This window comes from Habropoda laboriosa, unplaced genomic scaffold (genome assembly GCF_001263275.1).
Source record: "Habropoda laboriosa isolate 0110345459 unplaced genomic scaffold, ASM126327v1 scaffold462, whole genome shotgun sequence".
NCBI lineage: Eukaryota > Metazoa > Arthropoda > Insecta > Hymenoptera > Apidae > Habropoda > Habropoda laboriosa.
The window spans coordinates 304,344-322,716 of NW_017100566.1; the positions used below are offsets into that span (position 1 = coordinate 304,344).

The window sequence follows — 18,373 nt, forward strand, 5'->3', positions numbered from 1 at the left end:
TTAATGAGTTCTATTACTATGCAGAAAACTTCTCGACACGGATCTGTAACGTTGCTTTACTGTGTCAAAGACAATTTTCGACGAAAAAAATCTAGAAGAGCTTTTTGCCTTTTGATGTGAATGAAAGAGTTCGAGAGGAGATGTGTTCTATGAAGTGTTTGATATAGACTACTTCGAGCAAAAGTTTACTTTTTTTCGTGTAAATGGTAGATTAGTGCAAATAAAATGCTTTTAACACTGTAAATTTTTCAAAGTTTATAATTCTAAACTTTTCAAAGTTTTCAATCCTAAACTTTTCAAAGTTTATAATTCTAAACTTTTCAAAGTTTTCAGTTCTAAGATTTTCAAAGTTTTCAGTTCTAAAGTTTACAAAGCTTTCAGTTCTAAATTTTTCAAAGATTTCAGTTCTAAATTGTTCAAAGCTTTCATTTCTAAACTATCCACTGTAAATGTTTCTACACAGCACTCGAGAATAAGGAATTTGCTGCGATACACGCACATTGAATATTACAAAATTTTTTAATACAATTCCAATTTTCCATTACTTATATTGAAAATATTAAACTCGAAAACTTGAAAAACTGCGGTAAAAACACACCTACTTAATCGTTAAGAATCGTATGAAAATTATTTCTATTAAACACGATTTTTTTTTTAAACAAACACAATGTGTCTAAAGTTTCATTCGAAACAACGACGTTTCACGCGCAGCAATTAAATAAAAGAAAAGGGATAATGGCAGAGTTCAATGTCCTGAACGAGAGCCATTAATTAAATGCCCCTTATCGTTCTCGAATTGATAAAAAAGCGCATCGCTGCGTACCATTCACCGCGGAAACCCGTTCCTAAATAACATTTCGGTTTTGTAAACGTGGCAACTTTCATTCCGATTTTTCAACACTGTTAGGCAGCGAACCAGTCATCGAGTTTCCATTTGAATATACATACATACATACCCTCTGTCTAGACTGCACAACTTTCCATTCGAACCATCTTCCTTCTGCGTTAATCGTAAAACAAAATTCCAACGATCTCACGGACAAAATTTCAACGTGGAACATTTCAAACTTCGTATCTCGTGGAAAATAGGATTATACCGCGAAAAGCGACGAAGGGTTAGATGGTGTAATTTTGCTAGAGAGAGACGTTGTAGTTCCGTTCGAGGGTGATTTTACGTCTATATTATACTTGGCTCGAATAATTCATTTCCCGGGAGTTTCGAGCAATTCCTTTGCGTGTACAATCGAGACATAAAACGAAGGGTTCCGTTATTTCTAGGGAACATTATTCCGTGTGCCTAACAGACGAACGCGAGGGATGTAATTTCTCAGCTGTTTCTGACATTCCTACCGAGTAATCACCTGTTCTACCTGTCGGCCAGATCACGCGGCCGGAAACGCCAGTAATTTTCACGTCTTCGTGGAAAATCTTCATTCCTCTCTTATCTTTGACGTTAATTCTTTTTTTCTATGAGTACTTTACTGCAATAATTCAGCTAACAAGGGAACCTCTTGAAGTGATGAAACTTTGGTATACGAGAATTTTAATGTAAAAATTGTGTAAGTGAATTTTTTGGCTATTTTATTTAACCCTTTGCACTGCATTACCGACTGAGAAGCGACATTATTGCTCGCAATTAAGGACCTCTTGGAGCTGAGATTTTCCAAGGCAGCAAGTTTATGAGTCTCCATAATTTGTTAAAGGTCTAAACCAGTGGTTCTCAATCTGAGAGTATAAAGTAGACGACAATTCTGGTTATTGACATATGGGTTAAACGTCTCATATAGTAATTTTCAAAAAAATGTACTAGTTAAATATTTTTTTTACTACTATCTTATATGAAATTTTCATCAATATCGGTGATTTTCACTTCAGGATGTTTCCTCGCGAGTACCACGCAGGACGAACGAAAAAGCAGGTCGAAGAATCGACTTTGCATTGTAGTATAATGCGTTGCATACGTTCGAGTGCAAGGACGCATTGGTTGATGTTCCTTCGGGGCTCGTGGCCCGAATCGATCTTCCGGTTATGTCACGATTTCTTCAATGGAACCGCAATTATACCTTTACGACAGCAATTCACCTGTATTCCTATACGAATTATGCGAGCTGTACAATCAGCTTGTGCAACGTTCGAAAGAGGTATCCTCCTGTCGTTAACCCATTTCCCGATTCGCGTCGACGAGTGCGATCATTATTGCCCTCGAACCTAGTGGACATTGGCATTTGCGAAATGGTATATCACAACCGTGTAATCCTGCGAACGAAAAATATTTCATAACGTTTCTACTATTTTGTAGCGTTACTGTTCAACTTTTCGATTAATATTCTAACGACGACCAACTGGTGTACGTTGTAGTAGGTCGTCGCATAAGTTCGTGCCGAATGAGAAAAATATTTTAACGAAAATCCAAGGCAATTCTATAGCGACTATTAAAAAAAAGTTACCAAAAAATGAAATAAGGTAAAGAATTGTGGAATTAGAATGCGCTTAAGTTCTTTTTTTTTATGAAATTTAAAGGTTCGTTGGAAATGTTGTTCTAAATTATAAAATTCGAGGCAAATAGTTTGGAATTTCATTTCTGAAAACTGTCGTGCTCCAATTAATATGTTAAGAATGTGTTAAGAAGCGAAGAAATGTTTTCAGCTGAAAACAGTTCAGTGAAATTTAAAGGTTCTTTGGAAACGTTGATCTCAATTAGAAAATTCGATCCAAATAGTTTGAAATTTTTTATACATTAATTAACAATTAATATGTTAAGAAGCGAAGAAATGTTTTCAGCTGAAACAGTTCAATGAAATTTAAAGGTTCTTTGGAAACGTTGATCTCAAATAGAAAATTCGATCCAAATAGTTTGGAATTTTTTATACGTTAATTAACAATTAATATGTTAAGAAGCGAAGAAATGTTTTCAGCTGAAACAGTTCAATGAAATTTAAAGGTTCTTTGGAAACGTTGATCTGAATTAGAAAATTGGATCCAAATAGTTTGGAATTTTTTATACGTTAATTAACAATTAATGTGTTAAGAAGCGAAGAAATGTTTTCAGCTGAAAACAGTTCAATGAAATTTAAAGGTTCTTTGGAAACGTTGATCTCAATTAGAAAATTCGATCCAAATAGTTTGAAATTTTTTATACATTAATTAACAATTAATATGTTAAGAAGCGAAGAAATGTTTTCAGCTGAAACAGTTCAATGAAATTTAAAGGTTCTTTGGAAACGTTGATCTGAATTATAAAATTCGATCCAAATTGTTTGGAACTTTATATGGTGTCTCGTTTAGTGAAAGTTCCATTTCCAAAAACTGTCGTGTTCTAATTAACGCGTTAAGAAACGAAGAAATATTTTCAACTGGAAAAGAGTTAAGAATTTGCATAACACGCGAAAGGTTTCCAGTAGCAAAGTAAATGAAGGAAAGACACCTAACTGTCGTCACAATTAAAACACGAACTTCCCAGCGTGAGTATTCGCCGTAAAACCGCGAATTCAGCAGAACGTTACGAAACCTTCCTCGGTATTCGCGATTTTCGATTACTCAATGAAGCTCGACGGTAACGTAACTTCGCCCGAGTTCTCACAATGTAGCGTTCACGGACCGGAATCCGCGGAGTGCCACCTTTGAACAATGATGCATCGATTTGACGAAAACGTTGCTTTGGATTATTTCGCGGTTGAAATAAGTAGGTAACGAATAGACACGACGACGATCATCTAGAGAACTACTGGTTAATATAGACAGATTCTCATTTGAATAGTTGATAGAGACGGAGAATTTGCGCAAGAACGAAAGTGCCTCGCTGCGGGGTAAAGGTTTATTGTTGAAAACGACATTCCGATCGTTCCAGCTCTGGTATCTCTGTTACGTGAAACGGTCGTTTCACAGTTGAATTGTCATTGTTGAATGAAAAACGCGGACGCATAGCTTGGAGATTCTGACTTTTGCTCTTTTGGTCAGGTGGTTTGCATATTTAATGCCTGGTTTACAGTAGTGTTCGCGAGCTGTTCGCGAACAGATCGCGAACTATGTTTGTTGAGAGTGTGGATACTTTCGCGAATAGCGAATATTGTTCTCAATGAAGACGGAGCATCAAAATTTCGCGAATTGTAAGTTTGCGCGCTCAAATTTTCGCGAGTTCAAATGTTCGCGAGCTCAAATGTTCGCAAGCTTAATCATTCGCGAGCTCAAATGATCGCGAGCTCAAATGTTCGCGAGTTGAAATATTCGCGAGCTCAAATGTTCGCGAGCTCAAATGTTCGCAAGCTTAATCATTCGCGAGCTCAAATGTTCGCGAGATGAAATGTTCGTGAGCTCAAATTTTCGCGAGCTCAAATGATCGCGAGCTCAAATGATCGCGAGCTCAAATGATCGCGAGCTCAAATATTCGCGAGTTGAAATATTCGCGAGCTCAAATGTTCGCAAGCTTAATCATTCGCGAGCTTAAATGTTCGCGAGCTCAAATATTCGCGAGTTGAAATATTCGCGAGCTCAAATGATCGCGAGCTCAAATCCTCGCGAGCTCAAATCCTCGCGAGCTTAATCATTCGCGAGCTTAATCATTCGCGAGCTCAAATGTTCTCGAGCTCAAATATTCGCGAGCTCCACTATACATACGATGCTACTTTTCTTCACAAACAGCTCCGACCACTGTGAACACGGCATAACATACCTGAATTTTAAAAACTAATACAACATAGTATAGTAACCCTTTCAATGCAGACGGTACCTAAAATTTCACATAGCTACTACGATAACAAGAATACTAAATCTATTATTTTCTCCTATACAATGCACAAGCAAAGAAATATCCCATAAAAACAGTACCAGAAATAATTCCAACATATCAGTCACTAACGTCGAAACCTTCTTCCACCGACTAAAAAATGATCAACAACCAATTCCACCGTCAATTTTAACCACGCGATTAAAATTCCCGTCATACATAAGAATCGAACGACGCCAAGGTATTCCCTTGCGAGGTCACACAGTTTCGCAACGATAAAATCCGTGCCACAGCAACGTGCTTTTTATCAACCAACTCAATCGACACGCGTCGCGACAATTCCTGTTTCGTGTACCGACTAATCACACTGACAACGATTGAGTAATAACAAACCAAAGCCTTCATAATTAAGAACGACCTACAAATCAATCTTTCCTCGATAACTATTTCTTTCTTCTGTCTCGTATCTTTTTTACAACGAAAAGGAAGCGAGAGAAAATAGATAGAGAGCCTTAGAGTCGAGTGAAAGAAGTTAGAAGCACAGCGATCGATTAAGTTCGAGTTACACTAGCGGTCCAGTCACGCTACGATCTCTCGCGAGGACTTGGTCACAGAGGATTCTGATATTATCCAAAGCTCTGGAGCATGACTGGCACATGAATGTTGACGAGCACTGGACCATCGAAAAAGCAAGGTCTATTCTCAGGATTCAAGGCTCTCGAAACTCAAACGTGCGAACTCTCTCCTTCCATTCTTTTGTTTCCTACGGTTTTCAACGTGTGACTTCCTTCGTCGCTAACTTCTTCCTTGCAATCTTCCTCAAATCTTGCTATTCTTTCCTTTGAAATTGATCCGGTTTTATCTGTTCTCTGATTTAACACGAGAGATCAGAAATTTATCTCGATTGCTCAGGTAAGATGTTTCAGTTTTAGAGTTTAAGTTTCGTGTCAGTTCTCGCCTCGTTTTGGCGAAGGTACGAATAGGTATAGTTGAGAGTGAATCAGCTGATACGTAGTCACGTAGGTGGCTTTGTCTGCATTCAGAAATGGAAGCAGTTTTCATGTAATCCCCGGTTCGTGTACGACACGTGTACTGCCAGGTGGCTTGCAATTGAAAGGAACGGAAAACATTGTGAAAACGAAACGAGCAGCGTTACGATAAGTGTTTGCAGAGTTTGAGCGGCAGAAAGAATCTTCGTTCATGTTTCTACACTTTTTAAGTGTAAAGGATGGCAGACAAAATTCATTTAGAGTCTTTTAACACGCTTTGTGCCACAGGAAAAATGGGAATTTTGAAAGAACGTTGAAACGAAGTGAAAAAGTCAGGTTGAGAGAGTTTATTTAATTCTTGTCACTTTAACCCTCTGACTGCTGCGCGCTTGCGATGAAATGTGCTCGTTGTGAAGTTTATTATAGTGATCAGAATTATCTTTTGGGAAAGTCGATTAACCCTTTCGCGCCAAAGAGTGAAATATAAAAAGAATAAAATTTATTATTATTACAATTATTCACTGAGCGTTCTTTACCTAAACGTCCACTCTGCATAATACAAATATTATTATTCCAAGTGTGGACGCTCAAGTTGGGAAATTTAAATAATTAAAAATAATTATTTATTAGACTCTTCGGGGCGAAAGGGTTAATCTACTTTACTTACTTTAATTCTAAAAGTATTCCGAATTGCACATCCAGAAAGTATAGAACCCATTCTTTACCTGAGTGTCCTTTGCATAATACCAATATTATTATTCGAAAAGTGAAATTCCCTCAAATTTGGTAATTTAAACAATAAAAAATAATGATTGCACTTTTCGGGGCGAAAGGGTTATAATCTGCTTTACTCACTTCAATTCTAAAAGTATTCCAAATTGCACATCCAGAAGGTATATAGAACCTATTACTAAAATATCAATCACCTTTTCCAACCGAAGCTAACAAAACGAAAAATAAAAAAAACGCATTTACACGTTCGTTCAAAGTTGTGATACACGTTTGAATTCGCACAGAGTATACGAAATGAGTCTCGAAGAAGGAGATGAAAAGCCTGGAGCATCGCGAAAGGGAAACGAGCACAAAGGTCGACAGGATTCCTGCGCCAAATAGGCTTCGAGTTCTCGAAGAGGCATTCCGTGGCGCGCAACAGCGTAACGTGGCGATCGTGGAATCGGTTTACTCCTCACCATCGGAAGCCCGTAATCATTTACACTCGGCTTCGAGTCGCGGAGGAGATGGTGCAAGTAGCATAACTGTATGTACGGAATCGTCCGGTCTGCGAGGAGGGAGAGACAGGGGAGAGAGAGAGAGAGAGCCAGCCGACATTTTTATTCTAATGCGTGCTCGCCGGCTGCGATCGCCAAGGTAAACGCGCTCTGTGAAGCCTCGTGAAAATAACAGAGCTCGGTACGTCATGCCCGCCTCTCTATCGGCCACGATCCAACGCTTCGACGATCTTACATGGGCTGATTGCAACCATTCCACGAGTAATTAGTACTGTTATTCTTGTTATTAACCGTTTCGTAATGCAATGCAATTTATTTATTTATTTACGCGGGTATGGACACATTTGTATACAAGATATAATAATGGAGAGAGAGGGTTGAGTGTGGATTGTTGCAGGTGGAAAGAGAAAGAGGAAACGAGATGTGGTACTGTAGCGATGGGCTGCAGAATTATTTCAGATCGCTTGGGGTATGATTGGATAGTTGAGAGTTTTGGAAATCTTGATGAATTTTGGATTCTGAGTGTTTCAAGTTTTGGGAGGTCTTGAAAGTCTTGACTCTTGAGTCTTTAAAGTTTCAGTAAGTCTTGGAAATCTTGAGAGTCTTGAGAAGTCTTGAATCCTGAGTCTTGAAAGTTTCAGTAAATCTTGAAAATCTTGAGAGTCTTGAAAAGCCTTGACTCTTGAGTCTTTAAAGTTTCAGTAAATCTTGGAAATCTTGAGAGTCTTGATATGTTTTCAAAAGTCTTGAATCTTGAGTCTTTAAAGTTTCACTATGTCCTGAAAGTCTTGAGTCTTGATAAGTCTTGAATTTTGAACCTTTAAATTTCCTACAGCTTTCGAAAGTCTTAAATCGTGAGTCTATAAAGTTTCAGGAAGTCTTAGAAATCTTGAGTCTTGATAAATCTTGAATTTTGAGTCTTCAAAGTTTCGACATCCCTCGAAAATCTCATAAATCTCGAAAATTTTCACAGCATAGAAAAGCTTGGAATCGCTTCGAAATTGAGATTCAAACACCCATCGCTAAGTACATAACAGCGGTAATCATCGATAAACTTCACGATAAGAACATTTCCATGAGATACACAGCAATTGTAATAATCCCGTGTACAGACATTCCAAAGGATACAAGAAAGCCAGAAAATATATCGAGGAAAGTTACACGTTTTCCCGTCGAATTATAACGATTACAAATGCAGGTTACTGGATCAAAAAAAGCTAAGATTTGACTTGTAAGTAGACGACCGGAAGAAGAGTGCGTACTTAAGTTATCTACCCGGGATATTACACATATGTAATTCTTTCTGACAGCTGAGGGCATTGTAATAAGAGATAGACTTTGTCAATTATAGTATTGTATATTCTACCACGTGCAACGCGATTGTTAGAATTCATTATACCTAGGTAAGTACCACCAATTAAGTAATTTCGTACCTACTACCAGGAATGCGAATAATTTACGAGAGAAAGTTTTCTTTTGTAAAAAGAAATGGTTGTAAAGGAACTGTTACTATATCGTTCGCAAATTGATCACTCAAGTGATTACTCGAGTACTAAAAATTTCTACATTTTTTCGTATTAACTCGAGATTCGTGCAATTCTTGAGACTCTTACTCTTGAGAAATTTGAGGAACGATGTTTGTTCGAATTTAAAAGAGAGCGATCATCCTATCCTGAAAGATGTGACACTAGAGCCACTCAGGAGCCAAAGTAGCTAACTAACTCTACCAAGTAAAATTCATTAAATTTCTTTCATTTATGAAAAATTAAGCAGCAAAAATTTGACACTAAAATTGGAAGAAAATAAGAATTTTGATTTTTGCCTTATGAAAAATTAAGCACCAAACATTGCACACTAAAATTTGAAGAAAATCGGACAAACTCCACCAAATAAAATTCATTAAATTTCTGTTATTTATGAAAAATTAAGCACCAAGCATATTGCACACTAAAATTGGAAGAAAATCCTACTAACTCCACCAAATAAAATTGATTAAATTTCTTTGACTCGTACAAAATGAAGCACCAATCATTCGGCACAAAAATTGCAAGAAAATCAAAAACTGGAATTACCCATTTTCCCTTCCGAGTCGCTAATTTCACACCCTACCGTCTGATAACAAAAAAAAGAAGAAGTACGAGATATCCTAATGAACTACCAAGTCTGACGCGATTATAAATCGCTACAGACGAAACGAAATTCCGAATTACAACTTGTAACGACGTTCTAGCGTACGAAGTTCGTGTACAGATCGAAGACCGCGATCCACGAATGAATGGACCATTTGAGAAATCCCTCGCGTCGCGATGATCGATCGCGACGAGTTTTTCTCCGTTGGACGTTGTCGAAAGGATGAGTATGCGATTCTCCGTCTGCGCTAAATCACCGGTGATATTTGTGCCGATGGATGTGTCTCCGTCACGGTCCAGTAAACGGATTCTTTCGCAGGCAACGATCTGCCATCGACTCGATTTCTTTTTCCTCTCCTCTCGTTCCGTACGAGAAACAGTCAAAAGAAATTTCTACACAAAGGAGCTCCTTTGTACAGCCTAACGGTGGTAAATAACATCTGAAACCTAGAAAATCCTGTCGACAGAAAACAACGTATCCAACTTTTCCATCCCGAACACTTCGATCTCTTCTTCTCCGTATTAACCCTTCGAACTCCAATTTTTTTTTTTTTCAATAACTCGCTATTATTTTAGGAATTTTACTTGAAATTCACTTCGAGAGGCATTAAGGGTGATATACATATATGTGTACCTATCGCTCGTCCAGGTAAAAAGAATACATATTTAAACTGGCAATTTAAATATTACTTCAAAGTAAAACTGATGTCGAGTCACACTCGACAAAGAAGACCAAAGGGTTAACAGATCGTCAACCGAACGAATATCGCCCTTAGAATATAACCCTTTGCGATCGGTGCCGTCATAGCGGCGGCATTTCAATTTTGTTCTAGAAATCGGTGTCGCCCTTATGGCGGCATGATCTTTGTTCTGTGTGCATATCTGTTATTTTATGATCGAAAGGTTTTGTATGTATTAATTACTCTTTACAATCCCTTTCGAAGCACTTGGGTGAAATTTCACGACTTACTTTTTAGGGAATAGTTTAATTTCCTTGCTTTTGGATACCCAGTCTGTGAATTTGTAATCAGCCTTGGTTTACCGAGAAACTGGTACGATTCTCCGATAGTCTCTGTTTAAAACGTTTTATTTTTATGCGCTGTAACTAATATTAACCGTTTGAGTACCAGAGGTTTTTAAAAAAACACGGTCGAAAAAAGCCGCAATAGCGCTTTCTGAATGGGATGCGAAAAGATCCAAGCGAATGCTAAGCAGCGCGATAGCGCTTCTTTTATAATAGATAACAACGAAATACAAAATGTACTACTTGGATTACTTTATACAAAAAAAGTAGCGAAGCGACGTACATGCGTCTGAAAAGTTGAGCGCGTTTCGTCAAATTGTGAGTACGCCGTCAGTTGTCCTTATCGTTCAAATGCGCTGGGTTTTTTCGACGTGAAATCTGAAGAGCGCGAAAGCGGCGCGTGGGACTCAAACGGTTAAACAAAATATTCTATATTTTTCAATATCCTTATATATATATATAATGAATCAACTATGCAAAAATAACTTTAAAAATCTAAATTTGCTCCGACTAGCTGGTAGTCCCGCCAGAGAAATGTGCCGATCGCAAAGGGTTAACCCTCGGAAGGCGAATGGCTTTAGACGGACGCGGGAGACAAATGCAGGGTCATTTTGACCCATAGTCTATTGTACACGGAATACAACTGTATATATTTTATATTTTTCTTGTTTATTTACATATGATAGGTAAAATAGGTGTATTTCCTGTACGAAACGCAATCTGAACCGCCTGACTTTATCGCTGTCGAATCAAAATGACGAGTCAAATGTAAAAAAAAGAATTGGCAAAGCAACTTTGGTTAACCCTGTGCGGTCCTACGTCGAGTCAGACTCGACACAAGAATTGTTGCTGTTAGAATTATGGTAATAAATAAAAGATATTGTTTTAATTATAAATCTTCTTTATTCTGATTTTTGCCGTTACTATTACACAGACACATACTCATTTCTCTTTATAATCCAACAGTTGCCTTCAGATATCGCATAATGATAAATTATAAATGATAATATAGCATTTTTTTCTGCATCAATAATACACCGAAACTTAGTATTCTATAACTAACATTACCCTAAAATATTGAAACAAAGGCATGCCAAACAGTAGCCAAATGAGACTATTCGAACCGTAAGTCGTGATCGAACTCAAGTCATATTTATAAACGACGATAAATTATAAAGTATAAATGATAATATACCATTTCTTAATGCATCAATATTATACCGAAACTTGGCATTTTATAACTAATACCACGCCGAAATATTGGAATAAAGGGAAACTACATGGTACCGTCTGAGAGTGACCAAACGAGTGCTAACTGGACTATTTGGACCGTAAAGGGTTAAGACAGTTAATAACATAAAATTGAACGACGCTTCGTTATATTCGAAATTTCTCAGATTACAATAAAAGCATGAAATATCATTGGTTCTAAGTGGTAGAAATGGTAAATCTCCTTAATCGGTCAACAGCGTGTTAAAATAAAACAGTATATCTCTAATTTTCCGCATACTAACCAGAAATCCAATCTCCAAAGCGTTTTCTTAATGCAACTATTTTTCTTCTTTCTTTTCTTCTCTTTATTAATAACGCACACAGGTGTGCACACAGACACAGAGTACGACTCTCTTTCGCCAAGAAAGTTCTCCGTGGAAGAACCGACTCGAGCCGTTTTTCTTTCAGCTCGGCCAAATAAAGAGTCGAAGGAAAGCTGCGAGTTGTTGGCTCGCTGGATCGCGCGAGCCGCGAACGAAATCGCGGTACATTTAAGAGAAAAATCCGCCATCGTCGCGATTCCCGTAAAGGCCAGTGCATACGATTGCACGCCGGTGTTTGTTAAACGCAAAACTTGTCGAGTCGACGCGCTGAAAATGGGCGCGGCTCGGAATGTCGATCGTTTCAAACGCTCTCGGTGGATTAGAAACACCGGTCGAAATTCGACCAGCGAGACATTCGCTCATGTTTTCCATTCGTCTTTCGATTATTGAAATGAAAAACGCGTAACACGTGAACCTTCCGAGCATTCCTTTCCAAGGCGCAGGGGATATATCGAAAAATCTGAATTAAAACGAGTCTTTCATTTTTTTTTTTTATTTTAGACATTTTTAGCTTTTTCTACTTTCTCATTTTAGACGTCTTTAGCCTCTTTTATTTTTCTTATTTTACACGTCTTCGGTAGATATAACTTATTTTCTTTTGGAAAAATCCGACCTTCGAAACTGAACTCGTGTGAATGATTTATCAGCGTGGTTGAAGATCGACGCATATCGATCTCTTCAAGGATCCAAGTATTTCTATCTGCGAAGAAATTTGTTCCATGCGACTTAATCCTTTCGTCGCTGAATTACTATCTTTTAAATTTCTTACTTATCTACCAATCGTCTTATCCGCAATGAATACCAAATTGAGGTCGATTTTTGTCAAATTTTACACAGAGAATTTTTGCCAAATTTCAATTTCACAAACAGAATTTTTGGTCAAATTTCAATTTCACAGAGAGAAAGACTTCAATTTCCTATCGTAAACGAATCATTACCGATTGAGTATAACGTGTAACACGTTGCTTCGACAGATCCTCCATTAACACCTGATCTCGTCAGCTGAGATTCCGCGGGACTTAAATCACACTGTACCTAAGATTAAAAGCTTCCACGAGTCGAATCATTTGCTACCTCTCGTATCGAAACCTCGTTTCAACAAAAAATTTCTTCCATATACCACTCTATACACACACATCCACGTTATTAAAGAGAAATACAAAAAGAAGAAGAAGATGAGATAGCAAATGCTGAACGAATAAGAAGTTCAATAAACCGAGATCCTCTTTTTTTCACTCGTCGTTGAATTGTTCATTAACCGACTTTCAAGCTCGAGGTAACGTTTGAAAAGTAACACTTTGGTGAGGATCGTGGGTTTAATGGAGTTCACGTTTGAGGATACACGAGAGCCAACAGCCATGGAAGAAACGGTATCAGACGCTGTTGTTAAATGCTACACAACTCCTTCCTCCTGGAATATTTCACGAAACTTTCGTGAGAACTTCTTCCACTCGACAGCCTTTAGAACGCCCTCGAGGATGAACTTGACCTTTGACCCGAACGTTCACCTGTGACAAGGACGACGGAAGCCTTGAAGATTCCACTTCCGGTCTTAGGCGTTTTACACGAAACTGTTGCCTTCTTTCAACCTCCCTCGATATCTGTTTCGCCATTTTTATCTTCTTTTTCCTACTTGTTAACGAAACTTGTTTATTCTATTCCAGTGTAGTTCATTCGACTTAAGAAATGTTTACAGATCTCTAGAGAAGAAGAGATACATTTTATTGGAACACTAACGGAACACTAACCATGCAACGAACGAACTTTCAAACACGTTTACCGTAATTCACCGATGTAACGTGTTATTAATTGGATCACGTTTCAACAACGGTGTTTCTTTCCTCGCTCAGAAAATTAACTCTACCAATTGTCTTCTAAATTTCTCAAACATCTTCACACAAAAAAAATCTCTACAATGATATTGCTCGATTGGAATTGAGGAAAATTCGTCACGATCGTTACCTTCCCAGATGTATCCGGGATGACACAATCCAAGAATAAACCAGTATTTCCACTACGAAAATACGCTAGGCTGTAATTCTAATCATGTTCAAATCACTCAGGCGGAAAGATGCATTTTCAACTGGAATAAAAAACATGGAATCGAAAATGAACGTCCACAGAACCGTGTTAAGCGAGAGATCTCCCAAAAGAGAACGACGTGGCATCCTAAATTCTCTTCTCGGGGAGAACCAACGAACGAGCCAAAGTGAGAAAGAAAAAAATAATAGATCGCATGTGTAGTAGACGAACCTGGATTTGGGCGCGCTTGACCTCGGTGTAGAGCCAGTTGTCCGTGGAAAAGGCGATTGCCAGGAGGCCAGTGGCAATGATACCGGTTATGGTCGCGAGAGACAGCGTCACCGCGGAACAGGGCATCTTGGTATCCTCTTCTTCTTCTTCTTCTTCCTCGTCTCCTTTATTTCCCGTCGATTTTCCCCGTTCAACTCCACTCTCTTCTCCGTGTTACGTTTCACCTCACTTACGGCACCACCGCGAGCTACGATACTGCCGATGGAACAGGTAGTAGTAGTCGTGTTCGTCCTCGAGGCTTGAGAGCATCCGTGAAAAAGAGATCCACACGAAACAGGTCACGAACCGTTCTTCGAGAGGAATTTTTCTTTCTTTTTTTTTTTTATTTCGTCCAGTCCAACGCGAGAGAGAGGATTTTTAGCCAAATTTTGTTTCCACCGCGGTGATTAGAATTAGACAGAGGAGGAGGAAGAACAACGAACGAAGGTGTATAAACGTGTCGGGTAAGAAGATGAGACGATGACGACGTCCTTCAGGGTGCGCGATACTCCGCGATACACATTACTACCATTCTCTCCTACGACAACGACACTAACGGCTCGACTCACCTCGGAGAAAAGCTGAGAGCCGACCAAGGAGAGAGAACCGGACTCCAGGTGGGGATGAATGTAGCCCCAGGCAGGTATATTACCTGTGTTTTACCTTCAGCGGTTCTCAACGCGCGAGCATTTCTTACGATCCTCACGTTCGCCTCGTCTTTGAACCTGAAACACCTTAGCGTACCTTTTGCTACTTCTCTTGAGATAATGAAATTATGAGCGAACCTCTGAAAATGGATTTTTCTATGATCGAGGTATTTACAGATGTTTCAAGCTTTAGAACGTGATTCTCCTTTCGGAGATTCTTAGGAGATTTCAATGCCTGCACGGAACGGATCTCTTTGTGCACAACTGAACGTACGAGATGATAAATATTGTAGGATATTTTGTTGAATTTTCGAAGATACCTTTGATGGATCGATGATGTTCAGATTGTTGGTGTTGAAGCAATTTAGAATTGATATTTTTTAAGGTGGAACGATCGAGAGGAATATGGGTTAGAAGGTGTGTTTCGTATCGATGAACGAAACGAACGCAGGAAAGTTTGATGGAATTCCAGAAAATGAGAACAGTTTCGCCGTAGCTATCTGTCTGCTTCCATAAAGCATTCCTTCCTTGTTCCTTTACCAAACAATCCCACCACGGTGAGATAAAGTCGATGCAAACGCTAGGGAAAACCGAGGAATTCCATGCATTCTACGAATCTCCGTGGATCCCTTATCGTTTCCACGCGGCAACCTTCGTACCGTAGGATCTCCCCACCTTTTTCTTTTTCTATCCTGTTGATTAATTTTGATCTGTGGTTAATCCACAGGATTCACGGGTGGAGAAATGAATTGCCCAGGAGAACGTGAGAAACACCTGTGTGTACCTGCTGGTTCGTAAAATCGCGGGCATGCAGGTACCAGGAATTTTCTCACGGATAATGGGATTTCGACCTCGATTGTTTCCCTGAATTTTAAAGGCCCGGACAACAAAGAGTCATTCTACTACGAATAATAGGCAGAGATAGCGTACTACTGTGTTCTGTGAATTGTAAAAAAGAACATATATAAAAGTTGTTTATCGTTCGCGAGATAATATCTAGTGTAAATGTAAATAGGTACATGCTGATGTAGTACGTAAGATTGTAATTAATAATACAATGTAAGAGACGTAAGTTTGTGAAACTATTCAAACATTTCGAATATATTTCAGTAGATAAACGATTTTGATACATAAAGTAAAACCTTTAATGTACAATTTTAGCTTAATGTACAATTTTATTAATTCGTAACAATTAATGAAGTATGAAAGGCGCGATACAAGTGTATCAGTTGAAGTTTATTATCGAGGGATCGTACGGTGTGCCCTCGAACGGAGATCCTTTAGCTTCCCATGCTTTTCTCAGTACCTTTTCTATTTTCTGTGTAAAAAAAATATTGCATTAGAAATTAGGGTTGTAATTTTACTCAGATTTTACAAATGCTCACAATTTGCTCAGAAGTTGGCTTGCCAAGAAGCTTTTGTTGGTGATTCCACATTAACTCGTGAACCTTCATCTGCTCTTCTGATCCCAGATCGTCTAAATTTCTCGAACAATCGATTTTCGACAAGTCAATTTTTGGCTCACCAATGATCAGTGCGTCCCACCACCTTTCTGAAGCCTTCTCAAGATGAATCTGTGGTGAAACAAATATTAGACTGTGTGTCTTACATATCTACATTTAATACTACAAACATACGCTAATGTGTTGTCCAGGTACAATGCTCCACATTGATTCATCTTTTCGAATTTTAAAGCAAAACTCTTCTTTGAAAATTGTGATCCATACAAAATACAGACACTCTTCTATCTCCTGATTCTGTTCAACCCTTGATGCCCTTGCTTCTATCTTAATTTCTTTTGAATCCAAATGAATTCTTAAGTCTTTTGATGTTTTTATACAACTGGGCAGTTTGACCAGCACATCTATGTCGCTGATAGTCTGTGACCAAGTGTAATTTTCTCTCACTGCTCCATTATAGCTGTCTGATGACCGATCCCTCTTGATTAATTGACTAGATTGACCTATAATTTGACTTTCTTTGCATGTTTCAATTTCTACTTCATGATCAACCTGTGGAATAGGTGAATCTTCTTCTATTGTCATTGACTCATCTTCATCTTTATCGTCATTCTCTATAATAAAATCCTGATTGTTTAGAAGATCTGTTTCACTGGGAAATTTAGATATTCTCTTCCATTTTTGGAAACTATGTAAGACAAGCTTTTCTCCCATACCAGGTGGGAATCCTAATTTTTGATCTCCTCCAGATTCAATGTAAAGATCTGTGCTGTAATTTAATTATGAGTCATTTTTTAAAATCGTGTTTTTAAATTTTTAAATATACAAATGCTTCAACTTCGATACATTCACTTACTATCTGTATAAAAACCCGAAAAGTGCGTCTAAAAAATTTGGGATATTTTTCTCTTTTTGTAAAATTTGTAAAAATGCCTGATCGTGATCAGAACTCATTATGGAGTTCTTTTCTAATGTATCGTTTTTATCGATGTTTTAATTCGAATAACCGTTTTATTTGTTAATATTCCAGTGTGAAAAATTATGCGAAATTTGTTCGACGGTGATGAATAGGTCTTCTAACAACAGACTGCCCTCTGTTTACGATATACTTGCTTATTGTCAATTTATTTTCGTAAATAGGTTATGTTGAGAAGTATTGTTTGAGAGACACTGTTTAGAAATTCCGTTTATCTGACACGTTGGAGAATTTTGCCAATTGTTTGCTACGTTTCGCCTTCATGCGATAAATTTCGGTTGCACAACATTTAAACGAAATTTTCACGCGTACATTTTTTTTTTATAATTTTAGATTTTCTGATTTTTTTAACACATGTCATTGAAATAAATGACAAGTAGCACTTGACTTGTACCAAACGCCCTCTTAGGTAGATTGTTCGAACCAATGTATTGTTTACATATTTTTACATGTCCCAGGAATAACAATAAGAAAAAATCCACGCACAAAGTGTTTTAAGAATGAAAGTAAGGTTGCTGTAAAAAAAAGACAAATATTAACAAGTAGCAAAATTCATAGGACAAACATTTTACATTTTTAACCTAATTCCTTCGGAAGGAATCGGTGTATATTTAACTTTACTTTTTTTATACATTTAAATTGTATACAATTGCGCTTACAATGACTACTGTGCCTGCCTTTACTCCGGAAGTTGCGAAAGGTATTTAAAGCTTGTAATAAAAGATAAGATTTTGATACACTTTTTTCAAGAACTGTAGCAAATAAGACAATCTTCTTTTAGCTGTCTTAACTGACGTTCTAACAGCGTTAAATACTCCAGAAAATATCCAAAAGCTCGCAGAAGCTAAAGAAAATTCTGGAAATGAAATGTTGAAAATGATGCAATTTGTCTTTCCAATTGTTGTACAGATTCAAATGGACGTTATTAAAAACTACGGTTTTCCGGAAGGACGAGAAGGTAAAGCGTTTCATTTTTATTTCAACCATCAAAGCTAGTTAGACTGCAGTTCTTGTCATAGATAATTTATTATTTCTTTCGTTTACAGGTACAGTTCAATTTGCACAATTACTCAGAGCTCTAGAAAGGGAAGATCCTGAAATAGCACAATTACATAGTCAAGTTCGCTCGTATTTTCTTCCCCCTGTTACTATAAGCTCTTCAACCGAAGCATCTCTTTAAAATAAAATAATTTCCATGTGCAAATATTTTTCACTTTGTTTGTAATTTTCTTACCTACATATAAAAACACACAAGTTATTTGCTATCATAGTATCTAACTTAAAATTGTATACCACCATTTCAAAAAAA

The 18,373-nt window shown here is 37.8% G+C and overlaps 3 protein-coding genes across 5 annotated transcripts in view; 1 reads left to right on the plus strand and 2 right to left on the minus strand.

Annotated features, from left to right (window-relative positions):
* Positions 1-14,465, minus strand: part of LOC108576647 — a 33,107-nt gene extending 18,642 nt beyond the window's left edge. The window contains exon 1 of one of the 3 annotated variants that reach the window (XM_017939683.1): positions 13,943-14,465. In XM_017939683.1, coding sequence (XP_017795172.1) covers positions 13,943-14,068 — 126 coding nt within the window. In that variant the 5' untranslated portion in view covers positions 14,069-14,465. The remainder of the gene's footprint in view (positions 1-13,942) is intronic. The other 2 variants (XM_017939685.1, XM_017939682.1) reach the window with 2 other exon arrangements.
* A 1,388-nt stretch (positions 14,466-15,853) lies between these two features.
* LOC108576650 (nudC domain-containing protein 3) lies at positions 15,854-17,457 on the minus strand. Its single transcript, XM_017939688.1, has 4 exons — positions 16,945-17,457; positions 16,266-16,857; positions 16,014-16,202; positions 15,854-15,946 (listed from the first exon to the last, which is right to left on the minus strand). Exons 1-4 carry the CDS (start codon positions 17,040-17,042, stop codon positions 15,854-15,856), a joined length of 972 nt encoding a protein of 323 aa, XP_017795177.1. The 5' UTR covers positions 17,043-17,457.
* Positions 17,458-17,724: 267 nt separating this feature from the next.
* Positions 17,725-18,244, plus strand: LOC108576653 (protein C10). The gene is made up of 3 exons (XM_017939691.1): positions 17,725-17,764; positions 17,846-18,022; positions 18,111-18,244. The coding sequence occupies exons 1-3, from the start codon at positions 17,725-17,727 to the stop codon at positions 18,242-18,244; spliced, it is 351 nt and encodes a 116-aa protein (XP_017795180.1).
* The last annotated feature ends 129 nt before the right edge of the window (positions 18,245-18,373 follow it).

Excerpts from the sequence above, each read along its gene's own strand:
- LOC108576650 (XM_017939688.1), bottom strand. The coding sequence starts at position 17,042 with ATGAGTTCTGATCACGATCAGGCATTTTTACAAATTTTACAAAAAGAG. Across the intron at positions 16,858-16,944 it reads TTCGGGTTTTTATACAGATA|CACAGATCTTTACATTGAAT; the intron begins GTAAGTGAATGT and ends ATTAAATTACAG. Across the intron at positions 15,947-16,013 it reads AGCCAACTTCTGAGCAAATT|AAAATAGAAAAGGTACTGAG; the intron begins GTGAGCATTTGT and ends TTTTTTACACAG.
- LOC108576653 (XM_017939691.1), top strand. The coding sequence starts at position 17,725 with ATGACTACTGTGCCTGCCTTTACTCCGGAAGTTGCGAAAG. Across the intron at positions 17,765-17,845 it reads TACTCCGGAAGTTGCGAAAG|CTGTCTTAACTGACGTTCTA; the intron begins GTATTTAAAGCT and ends ATCTTCTTTTAG. Across the intron at positions 18,023-18,110 it reads TTTTCCGGAAGGACGAGAAG|GTACAGTTCAATTTGCACAA; the intron begins GTAAAGCGTTTC and ends TTTCGTTTACAG.